The sequence below is a fragment of the Odocoileus virginianus genome, chromosome 17, assembly GCF_023699985.2.
Source record: "Odocoileus virginianus isolate 20LAN1187 ecotype Illinois chromosome 17, Ovbor_1.2, whole genome shotgun sequence".
NCBI lineage: Eukaryota > Metazoa > Chordata > Mammalia > Artiodactyla > Cervidae > Odocoileus > Odocoileus virginianus.
In genome coordinates this window covers 17,515,002-17,529,433 of record NC_069690.1, presented here as the reverse complement: position 1 = coordinate 17,529,433, position 14,432 = coordinate 17,515,002, and the positions used below count along the sequence as shown (strand labels likewise).

The window sequence follows — 14,432 nt, the reverse complement described above, 5'->3', positions numbered from 1 at the left end:
ATCTGATACCCACATTGTGCAACGCACTGCACTAGAGATATAGCTATAAAAAAAGACAGTCCCCTTTTTCAAAAAGCATGCCAGACACCCACCTAACCCCTGATCCACTTCAGAACTATAGGAGTCTGTGTCTCAGAGCCAGAGAAAAACTAATTATTCTAGCACTCTTCTCCATAGCATTATTACAGTTGCCGCACAGAATCCATGATGTGCAGAACCCACAGGTGTTGAGGGCCAACTGTACTATGCCATTTCTTAAGTGAGGGACTTTGATATCTTCAGGGGGTCCTGGAACTAATCTCCATGGACACCAAGGGATGGCTGCATGTAGAATTTAACTGTGAAAATCTGATATTGTTTCTGATAAGTAGTGCCTTATATTATATTCTAGTATCCTGTCTACCACAGGTGTCAGTAAATGTTTGCTAATGATGTTATTTGGGCCTCTGGCTCTCACTTATAGTTCTATTTTAAGAATGCCAATATTAAAATAGTATAATGCAATTTCTATGTGACAAGAATTGTGCTATCATTTCTTCAAAGTAATCACTTAAGGAGGCAATACCCTTATTCAGATAATGTTGTGAATCCTCCACATTATTTTAAATGACCTTGGAGCCAGTTTTGTAGCTCTACAAAACATTTCAGTACTTTGATGTCATTTCTTTTATTTTAAAATAATTGTACTTTATACTGCTGATACATTATTGTCTTAGAGAACAGAGGTGCTTTAAAAGTGAATGAAAATAATATATGTAGAGATTTAGAATTTTTGAATACCAGTCCTGAAGGAATTGAGTGACTGTTCTGATCCTTTTCTGGATATTTTATGATAAATTTCTGAAAAGTCTCTAAATAAAACCTAGTGTTTTGGAGGCCTCAGGTAAAACAGAATTTTCATATTGATTGGATTGCTCCTTGAATTATTTTTAAGTTAAAAATTAAGTTGGTAGAATGGCTAAAACATAAGTTAATCTTCCTCTTCCACTAGATTACAGACCTCCTTGATGTTGTACTGGACAGTTTCATCAAAACCAGTGCAACTGGTGGCTTGGGATCAATAAAGGCTGAGGTGATGGCAGATACCGCTGTAGCTTTGGCTTCTGGAAATGTGAAATTGGTTTCAAGCAAGGTAATCACTTTTCCTTTGCCTTCTGGGCTATGGTTTGATGTATCTGTTTGTTTTGTTTTTTTATCAGGAGGTTTTCTGTTTTATAACAATCATTTTAAGAAGAAATTTTTTGTGATAAAACTTTCTATCTCCCTTTTTTTAATTTTGCTTCTTTACAGGTTATTGGAAGGATGTGCAAAATAATTGACAAGACATGCCTATCTCCAACTCCTACTTTAGAGCAACATCTTATGTGGGATGACATTGCCATTCTGGCTCGCTACATGCTAATGCTGTCCTTCAACAATTCCCTCGACGTGGCAGCTCATCTCCCCTACCTCTTCCACGTTGTTACTTTCTTAGTAGCCACAGGGCCACTCTCCTTGAGAGCTTCCACACATGGATTGGTCATTAACATCATTCACTCTCTGTGTACTTGTTCACAACTTCATTTTAGTGGTAAGTTCCAGGAAAGCAGCGTGTGTTTTTACCAAGTCCTTTCCCCATTTTACACCACCTGATTAGCCTAGATTACCTATTTATTTATTAATATTATGATGCCTTCACACCAAGCTGCTTATTTAGATCTATAGTAATGACATGAAATCGGAGAAGGCACTGGTACCCCACTCCAGTACTCTTGCCTGGAAAATCCCATGGAGGGAGGAGCCTGGTGGGCTGCAGTCCATGGGGTCGCTAAGAGTCGGACACAACTGAGTGACTTCACTTTCACTTTTCACTTTTATGCATTGGAGAAGGAAGTGGCGACCCACTCCAGTATTCTTGCCTGGAGAATCCCAGGGACAGTGGAGCCTGGTGGGGTGCCGTCTATGGGGTCACACAGAGTCGGACACAACTGATGTGACTTAGCAGCAGCAGCAGCAATGACATAAAATACAATCGAAAAGAAAAAGAATGAATTACTTTCATTCCATCTCAAGCCACGGCTGAGACGTTCTATGCACATTTTTCATGGAAACCTAGTAGTTATCACCTAAGCTAAAACTCAGCACTGATTAACAATGTTGCCTTCCTAGTACGAATTTGTAGATAGGGATTTAATTGATGAGCATGAAGCTAATGTACCCAGAGGGTTGATTTAGGGAGCTTTGTTAGGTAATTTGATATGATATTCAAATTTTATAAATTCATAATAAAATATGTGACACTTCAGAATTTTTTTAAAAAAATTATATCTTTAAAGTCTTTACTTGTTCCTTTTCTCTTTTACAGAAGAGACCAAGCAAGTTTTGAGACTCAGCTTGACAGAGTTCTCATTACCCAAATTTTACCTGCTGTTTGGCATTAGCAAAGTCAAGTCAGCTGCTGTCATCGCCTTCCGCTCCAGTTACCGGGACAGGTCATTCTCTCCTGGCTCCTATGAGAGGGAGACTTTTGCTTTGACATCCTTGGAAACAGTCACAGAGGCTTTGTTGGAGATCATGGAGGTATAGAAGGCAAAATGATAAGAAGCTAAACTCATTTTTAAAACTCCACTGGTACTGTATAGAATAAATACTGTTTTATTCTGTTTTGTACTTAACACTTAAATAAAAACATTCATACAGACTGTGTTTAGAATGTTTCTAGAAACATTTATATACATAAATATATTCAGAGTATCTTTTTTTTAGGCATGTATGAGAGATATTCCAACATGCAAGTGGCTGGACCAATGGACAGAACTAGCACAAAGGTATGTCCCAAATTTAAGTTACAAAAGTATGTATACTGTTGAAAAGATAGATATTACTGCATAATTGATATTTTAAATAATTATTCTATGTATTTATATGTATATATACAAGCACAAAAGTTTTCATAAGCTCTTTGAATTTTTTGATTACAGATTTGCATTCCAGTATAACCCATCCTTGCAACCGAGGGCTCTTGTTGTCTTTGGCTGTATTAGCAAACGAGTATCTCATGGACAGATAAAGCAGATTATCCGTATTCTCAGCAAGGTACTTCCCCTTCTCTTCCCAAATATTTGTGGTTCCCAAGTTGTAAAGTATATCTTGAATTTTTCTAAGTGACATTTAAATTTGAATTTAATAATATATCTTATATGTTGTTTATTGAATCTTTAAAAATGGGTTTTGATTATTTATTATAATTCTTTGAAGTGAAGCCTCTCTAGAGAAGATATCTTTAAAAAATTAACTATTTCTTTTGGCAGAAGGTACTCTTAATATTTTATTATAAGCATTTAACTAGATGGTAAGACAAGCCTTAACTTTCTAAGGTGGCTCAGTGGTAAAGAATCTACCTACAATGTAGGAGAGGGAGGTTTGATCCCTGGATGGAGAAGGAAACGGCAACTCACTCCAGTATTCTTATCTGGGAAATCCCATGGACTGAGGAACCTAGTGGGCTACCGTCCATGGGGTTGCAAGGAGTCAGACATGACTTAGCGACTAAACAACAACAACAAAGACTAGCCTTATATAAAATTATGTAATTTGTAATTGCTATAGCAATTCCTGACTTACTATGTTAGAACACACTATAGAAATACTTTTAAAAAAGATTCCAAATGTGTTTACTAGCTACCAAGATCAGCACAGCATTGGAAATAATTCTCGCACTTATTAAATAAGGAATTGTTCCTGAAATAATTCTGAAATTCAGTTTAGGAGTAAATGTTTTGTTTCAATGAAAGTAACATAAAGAATTCTGTTTCTCTAAAAGGCTCTTGAGAGTTGCTTAAAAGGACCTGATACTTACAACAGTCAAGTTCTGATAGAAGCTACAGTAATAGCACTAACCAAATTACAACCACTTCTTAATAAGGTAATTACTGTGTAGAAAATGAGTGCATTTATTTTGGGTGTTAGTGTTAAATGTTATTTTCTTTCAAAGAGTTCAGAAAATAAGATGGATAGAGAAATTATAAAGAAAAAGCTATAGTTAAAGTGGAACGTCTTACCTTAAAATTCAGTTGTTTTATTTACGTTAGAGGAAGAATGAGCATGGAGAGTATGTTCTTAAGTTTTAGGTATTGTTTTATCAGTGCTTAAAGGAAAGATGGATATATATTCTTAGTTCTTTCATCAAGTTGAGCATCTGCTGTGTGCCAAGTACTGTTTTAGGTGCTAGAGATATAATACTGAACAAAGCCAATAAAATTATCTGCCTTCATGGAACTTTTATTCTGGAATGAATGTGAAAGTTGAGGAGTGGCTAGATAATAAAATAATTAAAATACACGATGCGTTAGTTGGTGATCATTATTGTGGAGAAATGTAAAGCTGGGGTAAAGTTCACCTGGTATTCAGGAGTCTGGTGCTAAGTGAGGATAATGTTTAAAGGGAATAAGATAATAGCAGACCCTGTTTCAGGGTGGTCTGAGCTCATCTCAGCGTTGTGACCTCAGGCGGGTCATCTGTATAACATCTGGACATTATGTTTCCACATCAATAAATTGACTAAGTAATGGCATAGTATTATCTTCCAACTCTAAAGTTGTATTCTGTGAATTGAGTACAAAGATATGCCAGATTGAGAGAGATTACAGAAAAATAAAGACCTGTATATTCCTGGTATTGAGCTCTATGTTCTACAAACATTCTAAAATGGCCAAATTGGGGTTCTTTTGATATTCCAAAATTGATATTTTTGTGTGCACAGTTAGAAAAAGACACTGTGCAATCCTAACTGTAAGGTCAAACTGAATGGAATGTGTCTGGCCCAGATGCTTTTTGCCTTGCAGCTCTTCTGCCTCCTGCTTCTCACCTTTCCCCAGCAGAGAAGGATAAAAAAAATCAGAAGTGATTATAGCTCCCTTACGGTGAAACCTGATACAGGGAGAAATTAATCATCCTCGATGCTTACCTATACACCCTGGATCCGAACAGAATTTACGGGTTTAGCGAAGGACTTTCCCAATCCCAGTCAGGATCCGCTGGGATTTGTTAAGGAATTTTAATTGACCATCTGGACCTACGAGCCTAGGTTTTCATATCTGTATCAACTAATGCAGCTGTTAGTTTCTGAAAGCAAATCAAGGGAATGACTAGAGAAAGCAGGGTGAAAATACCCCTTAAAGGACTTTGAATCACATAGTGCAGAAGCTTGCACCAAATACAAGGAATTAGCTCAGAAATTACTCAAACCTACCTCAGAGCTTTCTCCAAAAACCATAAATGGACAAAGATTCAACAGTGCAAGCAAAGATTGGATGAATCAATCCAAACTATTATAGAAGATTGGGGGGAAAAAGCTCTTAAGCAATATGCTGGCTTGACATTTGAATCATTCTCTAACAACTAAAATGATCCTTTTGCTTAACTCCACCTTTAAAGAAGGCTTAGATGAGGATTTAGCTACTCTTGTCAAAAAGATAGTCCAAGTTGGTCTGAGTTACACACAAAACACTCTTGTTACACTGGCTGGCCAACTTTTCAAAACCATTACAAAAAAAAGAAAAGGGGGTATCTATGAAAATTAGAACCTTTAATTGCACCAATTTATTACCCAATGCCAGTAGAAAATTAACTGACCCCCAACCAATTTAATTCCCAAAACAGTAGAGAAAGCTTGATGGAAAAAAAAATCTCTCTTTAGAATTCTTGTCCTGAGGGCAATAACTCCTACTAGGAGAACCTGATTTTCCCTCCCTGTCCCCTGAGACCCAGAGCTCTCTGGATCACTTATCTAGACTGTCTCTTAATTGCTGAAACTGGGCGGGGGAAGAAGCCTTTTAAATTTCATTATTCCAACTTATTTACATTTTGTTTTATATTGTCATATCTGATTCATGACTAAGTTTAGAAAATGAAGGTATATCTCTCATTGTGTCTGTCTGGATATATGTGTGTCTCAGTATGTTTCTTTGTCTTTGGATAATATTGCTGAGGTTAATTTGTAAAATGAGCTCTAACCTAACCAGCCTAAAGAAAAATAAGCACTTGCAAATCGAGCAGTTCTAAATACAAGAGAAATTAACCTAAGTGGATTTCAGGTTCACGTGAATTAAGAAATATTCAGTATTAAGTACCTGGTATTAATATTTGTTGATCTAATTAATATAGACATGCTTAAAATATTAAGCATAATATTTTCATTATGCCTAGGTTTAATACGTTAAATAAAATCTTGTTATATCTGTTAAAATGTGTAAGCAAGCAAAGTAACTCAACTGAAGGAGCTTCTAAGGAGAGCAAGTGTAAATGAGATAGGAACTTCTAGATAAACTCTATTAAGGGGCTACCCCATGGCTCAGCTGGTAAAGAAACGCCTGCCAGTGCAGGAGAAGCAGGTTCGATCCCTGGGTTGGGAAAATTCCCTGGAGTAGAAAATGGCAGCCCACTCCAGTATTCTTGCCTGGAAAATCTCATGGACAGAGGAGCCTGGTGGGCTACAGTCCATGGGGTCACAGAGAGTCAGACACGACTGAGCGCACACACATGATTTCTTGTATACTGCAATGTGTTTTGATGGGACGGTGGTGTATCTTACTAACCTGGAGTGCGTCTCCCCTACCTAGGACTCCCCTCTGCACAAAGCCCTCTTTTGGGTTGCTGTGGCAGTGCTGCAGCTCGATGAGGTCAACTTGTATTCAGCAGGCACTGCACTTCTGGAACAAAACCTGCACACCTTAGACAGTCTCCGAATATTCAATGACAAGGTAAACAAGCTTTCGGTTGGTGTTTCTAAATTATGCATGTTAGAGCGTCTCCTTTTTTTTATTGTTGTCTTTTAAAATTAGAAGAGATCCATCTTTAAATATGAATTTCTGTGTAAATGGTTGTGAATATAATTCCTTACTAGCTCATAAAAATGGTTTAAACTTTGCATACATTTTTATATAAAAATAGCAAAACACAGTACTTGCCCAATATTGGTAAACAGAAAAAGGATAAAAATATTGAGTAATAATAATAGCTACCTTGCTAGGCTCTATGCTGTCTTATGCACTGTACATTCGTTAATTGTGATTTCATAACCTAAGGGTAAAGGTTAGCATTCCCCACCCCTACTTCACTTCATGAAGAAATAATCTAAAAATAAGCTTACTTTTATTGAATCATGGTACTTAATGAGAAATAGGTATAATTAGAAGCAGATAAGGAGTTTGGAGGAGTCTAAAGGAAACTTTTGGACACTTAATTATACTAGTCTTTTGTTTGCTTAATGCCACTTTAAAATATATTAATACCATCACCACCCCTCTTAACACCGTCTTGATTGAGATTGGATTTTGGTTTACAGAGTATAGTAAAAGAAATACAATAGTAAGAAATTATATTTGTTTTGTCTTTGGAGAAAAAAAAAAGAGAAGAGTCTAGGAGAAAAGAGAGGAATTTTAAGATAAATATGTGTGTATAATAGGGTGAAACAGATTACCAGCCCAGGTTGGATGCATGAGACAAGTGCTCCGGCCTGGTGCACTGGGAAGACCCAGAGGGATCGGGTAGAGAGGGAGGTGGAGGGGGTGGGGACCGGGATGGGGAATACATGTAAATCCTTGGCTAATTCATTTCAATGTATGACAAAAACCACTGCAATGATGTAAAGTAATCATGATTATTTTTAATAGAGTCCAGAGGAAGTGTTCATGGCAATCCGGAACCCTCTGGAATGGCACTGCAAACAAATGGATCATTTTGTTGGACTCAATTTCAACTCTAACTTTAACTTCGCACTGGTTGGACACCTCTTAAAAGGTAGAGGCCTTGTGTCAAAATATTTTTATGAAATAGTATCAAGAAGCCAGAAGTAACTAAAATAATTGAGTGCTTGATATAATTTGGCTCATATGTCTTATTTAAATGCAAACTATGTCTTAGTGAGTTATGTTTTGTTTAGTATGTATTTTAATAGAGTCTAACTTCTCTATCAAATACCAGATTTCCTTTAGAAAGCAAACGAGTTGATTGTTACACAGTTTCTAAGTACTGAACCTTCTAATAGCTATTTTATTAGTTAATGATACTTAAGTATCTTTTTGGTTATCAAAATAAGACAGATTACAAATTAATAAATCTTATTTGAGTAACTCATGTTAGAAATTTGAGATTTGACCAGAGATTGTCTTAACTTGTTACTAATTTACTGCTGTTCAGTACTGTTATTACATACCATAGGACCTCGCCCTCTGGTCCCCATTCTCCCACCTCCACATTTCTATATTACTTACAGCAGTGATCTCCAGTTATTCCTCAGAGTGAGCTCATTCACTCGCTCACCTGACTTTACTCCCTACTTCTGACTTCACTGAATGTTAGCTTCGGTTTATTAATCTGGTACAGGCATGGCCCAAAACTGCAGTTAACAGAAATGGCATATAGGGTGAGTCAGAAGCAAAAGCAGTATAAAGTATGGCCTGGAATAAGGAGCTAGCATGAATTGCTGGTTTTAGATTTGGCCAAAATTAGAGACTCAAGCTAGAACTTGAATCTGCAGTGTTGTATCAATTTAAATGATTGTTAGGCTTGAGGGATCATAGAGGTTCCCCCAGATTTTTAACCAGGTACACACACACACACACACACACACACACACACACACACACACACACTGGTGTGAATGTATGCATTTTATTTCACCACCTTATGAAATCTTGTCAAAAAAATATTGGCAGTTTTAATCTCTAAAGTGAATAGGGATTGCTTAAAAGATATTACACTAACTACAAGATACCAAGAAATGAATTGCAACGAGGCTGATAAAGCACTTGCTTATTCTGTATTTCTAAAGGAATATGAAATATTTCCAATGTACAAATTCCCTATTTTAAATGGAGTTGCATTAGTGATTAAAAGCTGTCCAAAGATCAAACTTACCCTAATCAACCCATTTCTTTGACCTTTGAGAGCATATAGTCCCAATATCATAAGGCTTCTTCCTTTAACTAGAAAAAAAATAAGTGATAAAACCCTGTTTTCAAAGCATGTCTTAAGACAAACTATGATAATAGGTTTTTTAAAAAATCCTTGTGCTGTTGTAGGGAATAGAAGATCTGAAACGCTTATTATCTTTCCTTATTTTCCTCTCCCTGAGGTGCCTTCGTGTTCTAGGGAGCATTATTCTGTTCTGCACATTTTTGGTGCTTAATCCTATATGTAATTAATTAACTGTTCACATATGTGTATATTTTACCTTCCCCAGTGGCTGGTCTCAGAAGACAGGAGTTACCCCATATATACTTCTCTTCTTTGCAGAGTTGCTAGTCACAGAGTAAGAATTCAACAAATGCTTACTGGAAGAAATAATTAACTTCTTGTTTGTTTTTATTTTTTCTAGGGTACAGGCATCCTTCACCTGCCATTGTCGCAAGAACAGTCAGAATTTTGCATACACTACTAACTCTGGTTAATAAACATAGAAATTGTGACAAATTTGAGGTGAATACACAGAGCGTGGCTTACTTGGCAGGTAAAAACAGAAAGGAGACAAAATTAATCTTACAGGTGGCGCTAGTGGTAAAGAACCTGCCTGCCAGTGCAGGAGATGTAAGAGACAGAGGTTTGGTCCCTGGAGGAGGGCATGGCAACCCACTCCGATATTCTTGTCTGGGAAATCACATGGACAGAGGAGCCTGGTGAGCTATAGTCCATAGGGTCACAAAGAGTAGGACATACCTGAAGTGACTTGGCATGCACATATATTTCTAAGGACCACAGAAAAGGTACAGACACCTATGGGTCCTGTAAAGAGTTCACAGCTCAGTCCCGTGGTATTGGTTAAAATTTGGAAAGTTTGCCAAAACATTTTTCCTTATAAAAGAATTTGCATTAGTATATGAATGTGTTCTCTTGTCATCTTTGGTTCACGACACTACATAACTCCCTGTTGTCTGTCATAAAATCTAAATGCCTGAGCCTAGCATCTTGAAGGAGAAGGAAATGGCAACCCACTCCAATATTCTTGCCTAAAGAATCCCATGGACAGAGGAACCTGGTGGGCTCTATAGGGTCGCACAGAGTCGGACACGACTGAAGCGACACAGCAGCAGCAGCAGCATCTTGAGCCCTGAAGCAGCCCTCCTGATCCTGTCCTCTTTCTCTAAATGTCACAGGCTCATTTTTTATTTCCTTTCGAAATGGATGGGCTTTTTTAAGCTAGTCTACTTGCCACCCACTAGAAGTGCCTTTTTGTCTCTTTAATATTCATTCCTGATGCCATTTGTTTTGCCTAGACTGTCTGCCCCTCCCTTCCTTCCATTATACTGTCCTCGCTTGCTCTTGCCCAGTTTGTGTTTCTCCTTTCAGCAATACTTAGCACTTATATGTAACAGCTTTTGAACATAGTCTTTTTTTTCAATTGGAGTCTAATGATTTATAGTGTTGTATTCATTTCTGCTGTACAACATAGTGAATCACATACATGTAGATATATTCACTCTTCTTAGGATTCTTTTCCCATAGAGGTCATTACAGGGTATTGAGTATAAACATAGTCATCTGATGGAAAGTGCTGATTCCCAGTTTAGCAGACTTCACTTTGTAGCAACTTTTTTGAGTCATTTGACCTTGAGCAAATAATTTAACATTTCAAAGTATTTTTCTTTACCTAAGAAATGGACATTATAGTCCTGGCCTGCTGACCTTTTATGTTTGTTGATGTCAAATATACATTAAAGCATTGGACTATATAGGTACTGTTTAATGTTTACATGCAGCCTTCCAAAACAGATGGTAAACCCTTAAAGATAAACAAATCTGTCCTAAGGGTTTATACCCTTAAACTTTAACTCTCCAAGACTCTCTACATGCATGTTTAATAGCTGTTACTCTCTTTAGGAGCTTATAAGAAGTATATCCTATTTTAAATCATATTTGTGATTTATTAAATTGTTAAATCTTCCTTCTTGTTTTTTTTTAGCTCTACTTACAGTGTCTGAGGAAGTTCGAAGTCGCTGTAGCCTAAAACATAGAAAGTCTCTGCTTCTTACTGATATTTCAATGGAAAATGTTCCTATGGATACATATCCCATTCATCATGGTGACCCTAGCTATAGGTAAGTGGGCTTCTCCTCCCATAATTACATAATTTCATCAGGTTTTGATTTTCTGTGCCAGTGGAGTCAAGTAGCAGAATAATCCAGAAGGTAATATAGAAGGGAAACTAAAGATAATCAAGGAAGAATGTAAATCAAAACTCATTTTATAAATGTACGATATTTTATGTGGGTTAGTAGTGAGAAAGTTCTTCTTACCTATTTGTGCTAATTAGTTAACATTACTTTGTCTCTTTTTAAGCACAAGTCAGTTGAATGATGAAGAGATGATCTTGAAAGTATCAGACTGTAGGAGAAGGCCTAGGAAAACCTAAAGTGAAATATAAGCAACATTACAAGCTTAATGATAGAAAACTGAGGTGTACAGATTTGTAAAAAGATATATATGCCAACATATTTATGTATTTACTCATATCACACTAAAGTTACTAAAAATTTTTCTATAGTGCAGATTTAGTTAAGATAATCAAATTATATTTGCTGTCATGTGTGGCTTTGGGTAGCATGTTTTTCACTAAAACATAGAGAAATTCCATAAAATTGGCACTATTTGGAGTTCCTTTATATTTTCAGTTAATGGTACCTTTAAGTGTTAGGTACAGTGTTGAACATAGGAAAATAATCATGTCTTTGTAGAGCTTGTATCATTAAATTTATCAACATCCCACTTTTTAACAAAAAGCTCTTGGCATTTTCCAACAGGTGTTAACAATGTATGCAGAAGCTTTCCAGGCATACTTGGTTTTCAGTAGTCTTCTCTTTAGTCATTCCTGTGATTATATTTATTTGAGATAATGCTCTTTTTGTCATGGAAAGTAAAAAGTGAATTTGCCTGTGTTCCCCGTGGTTTTTAAACCAGTGGTACAATTGCCTATTTAGACTTGATTTTCTTTTATTAAAAAATGAATGCAGTACAGTTAAGTTGAGCATTTGTTGAGTATCTGCTATGTATAAGATGTCATGGCAAGAAAGTGGATACCTCCTGGAGATAAATTAAGAGTTTGTTCTCCAAAGTGCTTTAAAGTACAGTTTTAAAATTAATTAATCACTGCCATTGGGAAATAGAACAGCCAATTAGAAGGGCCAAGAATGCTTGTTTTTGTCATCATGTTTATTGATTCTTCTCAATTGTTTTAATCTCTCAGGACACTAAAGGAGCATCAGCCGTGGTCCTCTCCCAAAGCTTCTGAAGGGTACCTTGCAGCCAGCTATCCACCTGCGGGCCAGACCAGTCCCCGAGCCAGGAAATCTATGAGCTTGGACATGGGTCAGCCTTCTCAGGCCAACACGAAGAAATTGCTTGGTTAGTTTATCTAAATTATATAGAAATTTTTAGAGTTGTTTTTAAAAATAGTCAGATACTTTCACTCTTGGAAAATTATTTGAAGCTCTTAAAGATTATCAAAATTTTCTGTTTTTGATGCAGCAAAGTTTTTGATGCCAGTGATAAGAGAGTTTGATAGATCAGTTAAGCCATATCAGTTAAGACAGAAGAATGAGAATGAGATCTCGAAACAGTTTGGGGGGGATTCTTAGACTAAATATTGTGGCTGTACTTGTTTTATTCTGCCTTGGCCAGGCAGCAGGTGAATGAGAGTAGGAGAGACATTAGGTACTCACAGAAAAGGAAGAGTCTCACAGCATTCAGATGCAGGGCCTTTAACGATATATTTTCCAAAATTATCGTCTGTGGACAGAATATATCAATATGCTATGAAATGTAATAATACTATTTGCCATCTTTTCTTAAAAAAACAAAAAGGTAAGAGTTTTTGATTATTGTATTTTTTTATTACTCTAAGAAGATAGAATTCTTGAAAATTAAAACTGCTCTTTTATATCAACATTTGCCCATGAGAAATACACCTAAAATGCTGTGAGACCCTTTCCCTTTTCAAAAGCTGAAGTAAATAGTGAAAGAACCCACTGATCCCGCCTCACCACATATTGAATACAAAGGTGCTCTTATACAGCTTTGGCTAAGGAAGTATAAAATAAGTAACCTGCCAATAAACCATGAGAGAAATTGAAACCGTGAATGTTAATCACTATGACTAGTCACATAGGACTGTAATCTTTTGTTTGAGTTTCTTTCTGTTTATACTTTGCCATAAATAATGTTCTAGGAGTTTTCTGGTTACTTCGTGTTTTGTGATTCTCAATTTTCATGCCAAGGATGTTGTAAATGAAGAACTAACTTCAGAGAAAATGCAGTATTGAATTCATTCAACCCATGTGCTAGATGAAAAAGTTACATAGTCTTTGCCCTTGGGGAAGCTCATAGTTTGATGGCTAAGACAGTATCATATAATTGCAACAGCATCCCTGGGTGCCATTAAATACATTTTGATGAGGGAAAACTGAGGATTGGGGGAAATTAGGAAAAGCTACAGAGGGGAGGTAACATTTAAACTGGGTCTTGAAGATTTGATACCTGTTTGCCAGATAGACACAGGATAAGGAAGGCATGCATCAGGAGAGGTGGGAATAGCATGAATAAGGCAAAGTCAGGAGAAGCAATGGGGCAGGAAATGAGGCTTGAGAAGGCTTGGAACTAGTCTGTAGGAGACTTTGTGCCATGTTAAGAAATTTAGCCTTTTCATGTATCCAGCAGGGATCTTTAAATAGGGAAGGGACATTATGAAATTTTATTTTTAGGAAAGGTTTTTGGCTACAGTATGGAGAAAGGGAAATTTTTTGGCAAGGGAATCATTTAAGAGATTGTTACAGCAGTCCAAGCAAAAAATGGCATAGGCCTACACTAAGGCAAGAGCAATGGAAGATGGAGAAAAGGGATCAGCTTTGGGACTTCAGTTCAGTCCGACTCTTTGCGACCCCATGGACTGCAGCACACAGGCCTCCCTGTCCGTCACCAACTCCCGGAATTTACTAGGGCCTGACTATACGGGCCAGGTAGGGCGGGAGAAGGCCGAGAAAGATGTCAAAAGTTTCTGGCTTCAAAAATTGTCTGGGTAGTGACTCCGTTCACAGAGATTGGGACTAATAGATTTATAGCACAAAGTAATTCAGGTTGGTTGATAATTTATGTGGACTTCGCTGGTGGCTCAGAAGGTAAAGAGTCCCCCCACAATGCCAGAGACCCAGGTTCAAACCGTGGATTGGGAAGATCCCCTGGAGAAGGGAATGGCTACCCATTCCAGTATGGGATACCTTCAGAATTCTCGGAATGTATATCTAAGAGATAAATGAAAACATACATCTGGAGATCAGGAAGAGAGAAGTGGACAGGTGGCACATTTAGAATTAATTAGCTCATTAGAGAGCTGAAGCTATAGAAGTGAAAGGAGATCTCCCAGGAAGAATGCAGAGTGTAAAGTAAAAAGGAATAATGAAATT

General features: G+C 37.0%; 1 protein-coding gene across 9 annotated transcripts in view; it reads left to right on the top strand.

Moving 5' to 3' along the window:
* Positions 1-14,432, top strand: part of NF1 (neurofibromin 1) — a 233,396-nt gene that overhangs the window by 198,192 nt on the left and 20,772 nt on the right. For all 9 annotated transcript variants that reach the window (XM_070478737.1, XM_070478736.1, XM_070478738.1 and 6 more), the window contains 11 exons: positions 992-1,132; positions 1,291-1,570; positions 2,345-2,559; positions 2,746-2,807; positions 2,961-3,075; positions 3,803-3,904; positions 6,600-6,740; positions 7,653-7,779; positions 9,359-9,490; positions 10,940-11,075; positions 12,221-12,378. In XM_070478737.1, the coding sequence (XP_070334838.1) occupies positions 992-1,132; positions 1,291-1,570; positions 2,345-2,559; positions 2,746-2,807; positions 2,961-3,075; positions 3,803-3,904; positions 6,600-6,740; positions 7,653-7,779; positions 9,359-9,490; positions 10,940-11,075; positions 12,221-12,378 (1,609 nt within the window). The remainder of the gene's footprint in view (positions 1-991; positions 1,133-1,290; positions 1,571-2,344; positions 2,560-2,745; positions 2,808-2,960; positions 3,076-3,802; positions 3,905-6,599; positions 6,741-7,652; positions 7,780-9,358; positions 9,491-10,939; positions 11,076-12,220; positions 12,379-14,432) is intronic.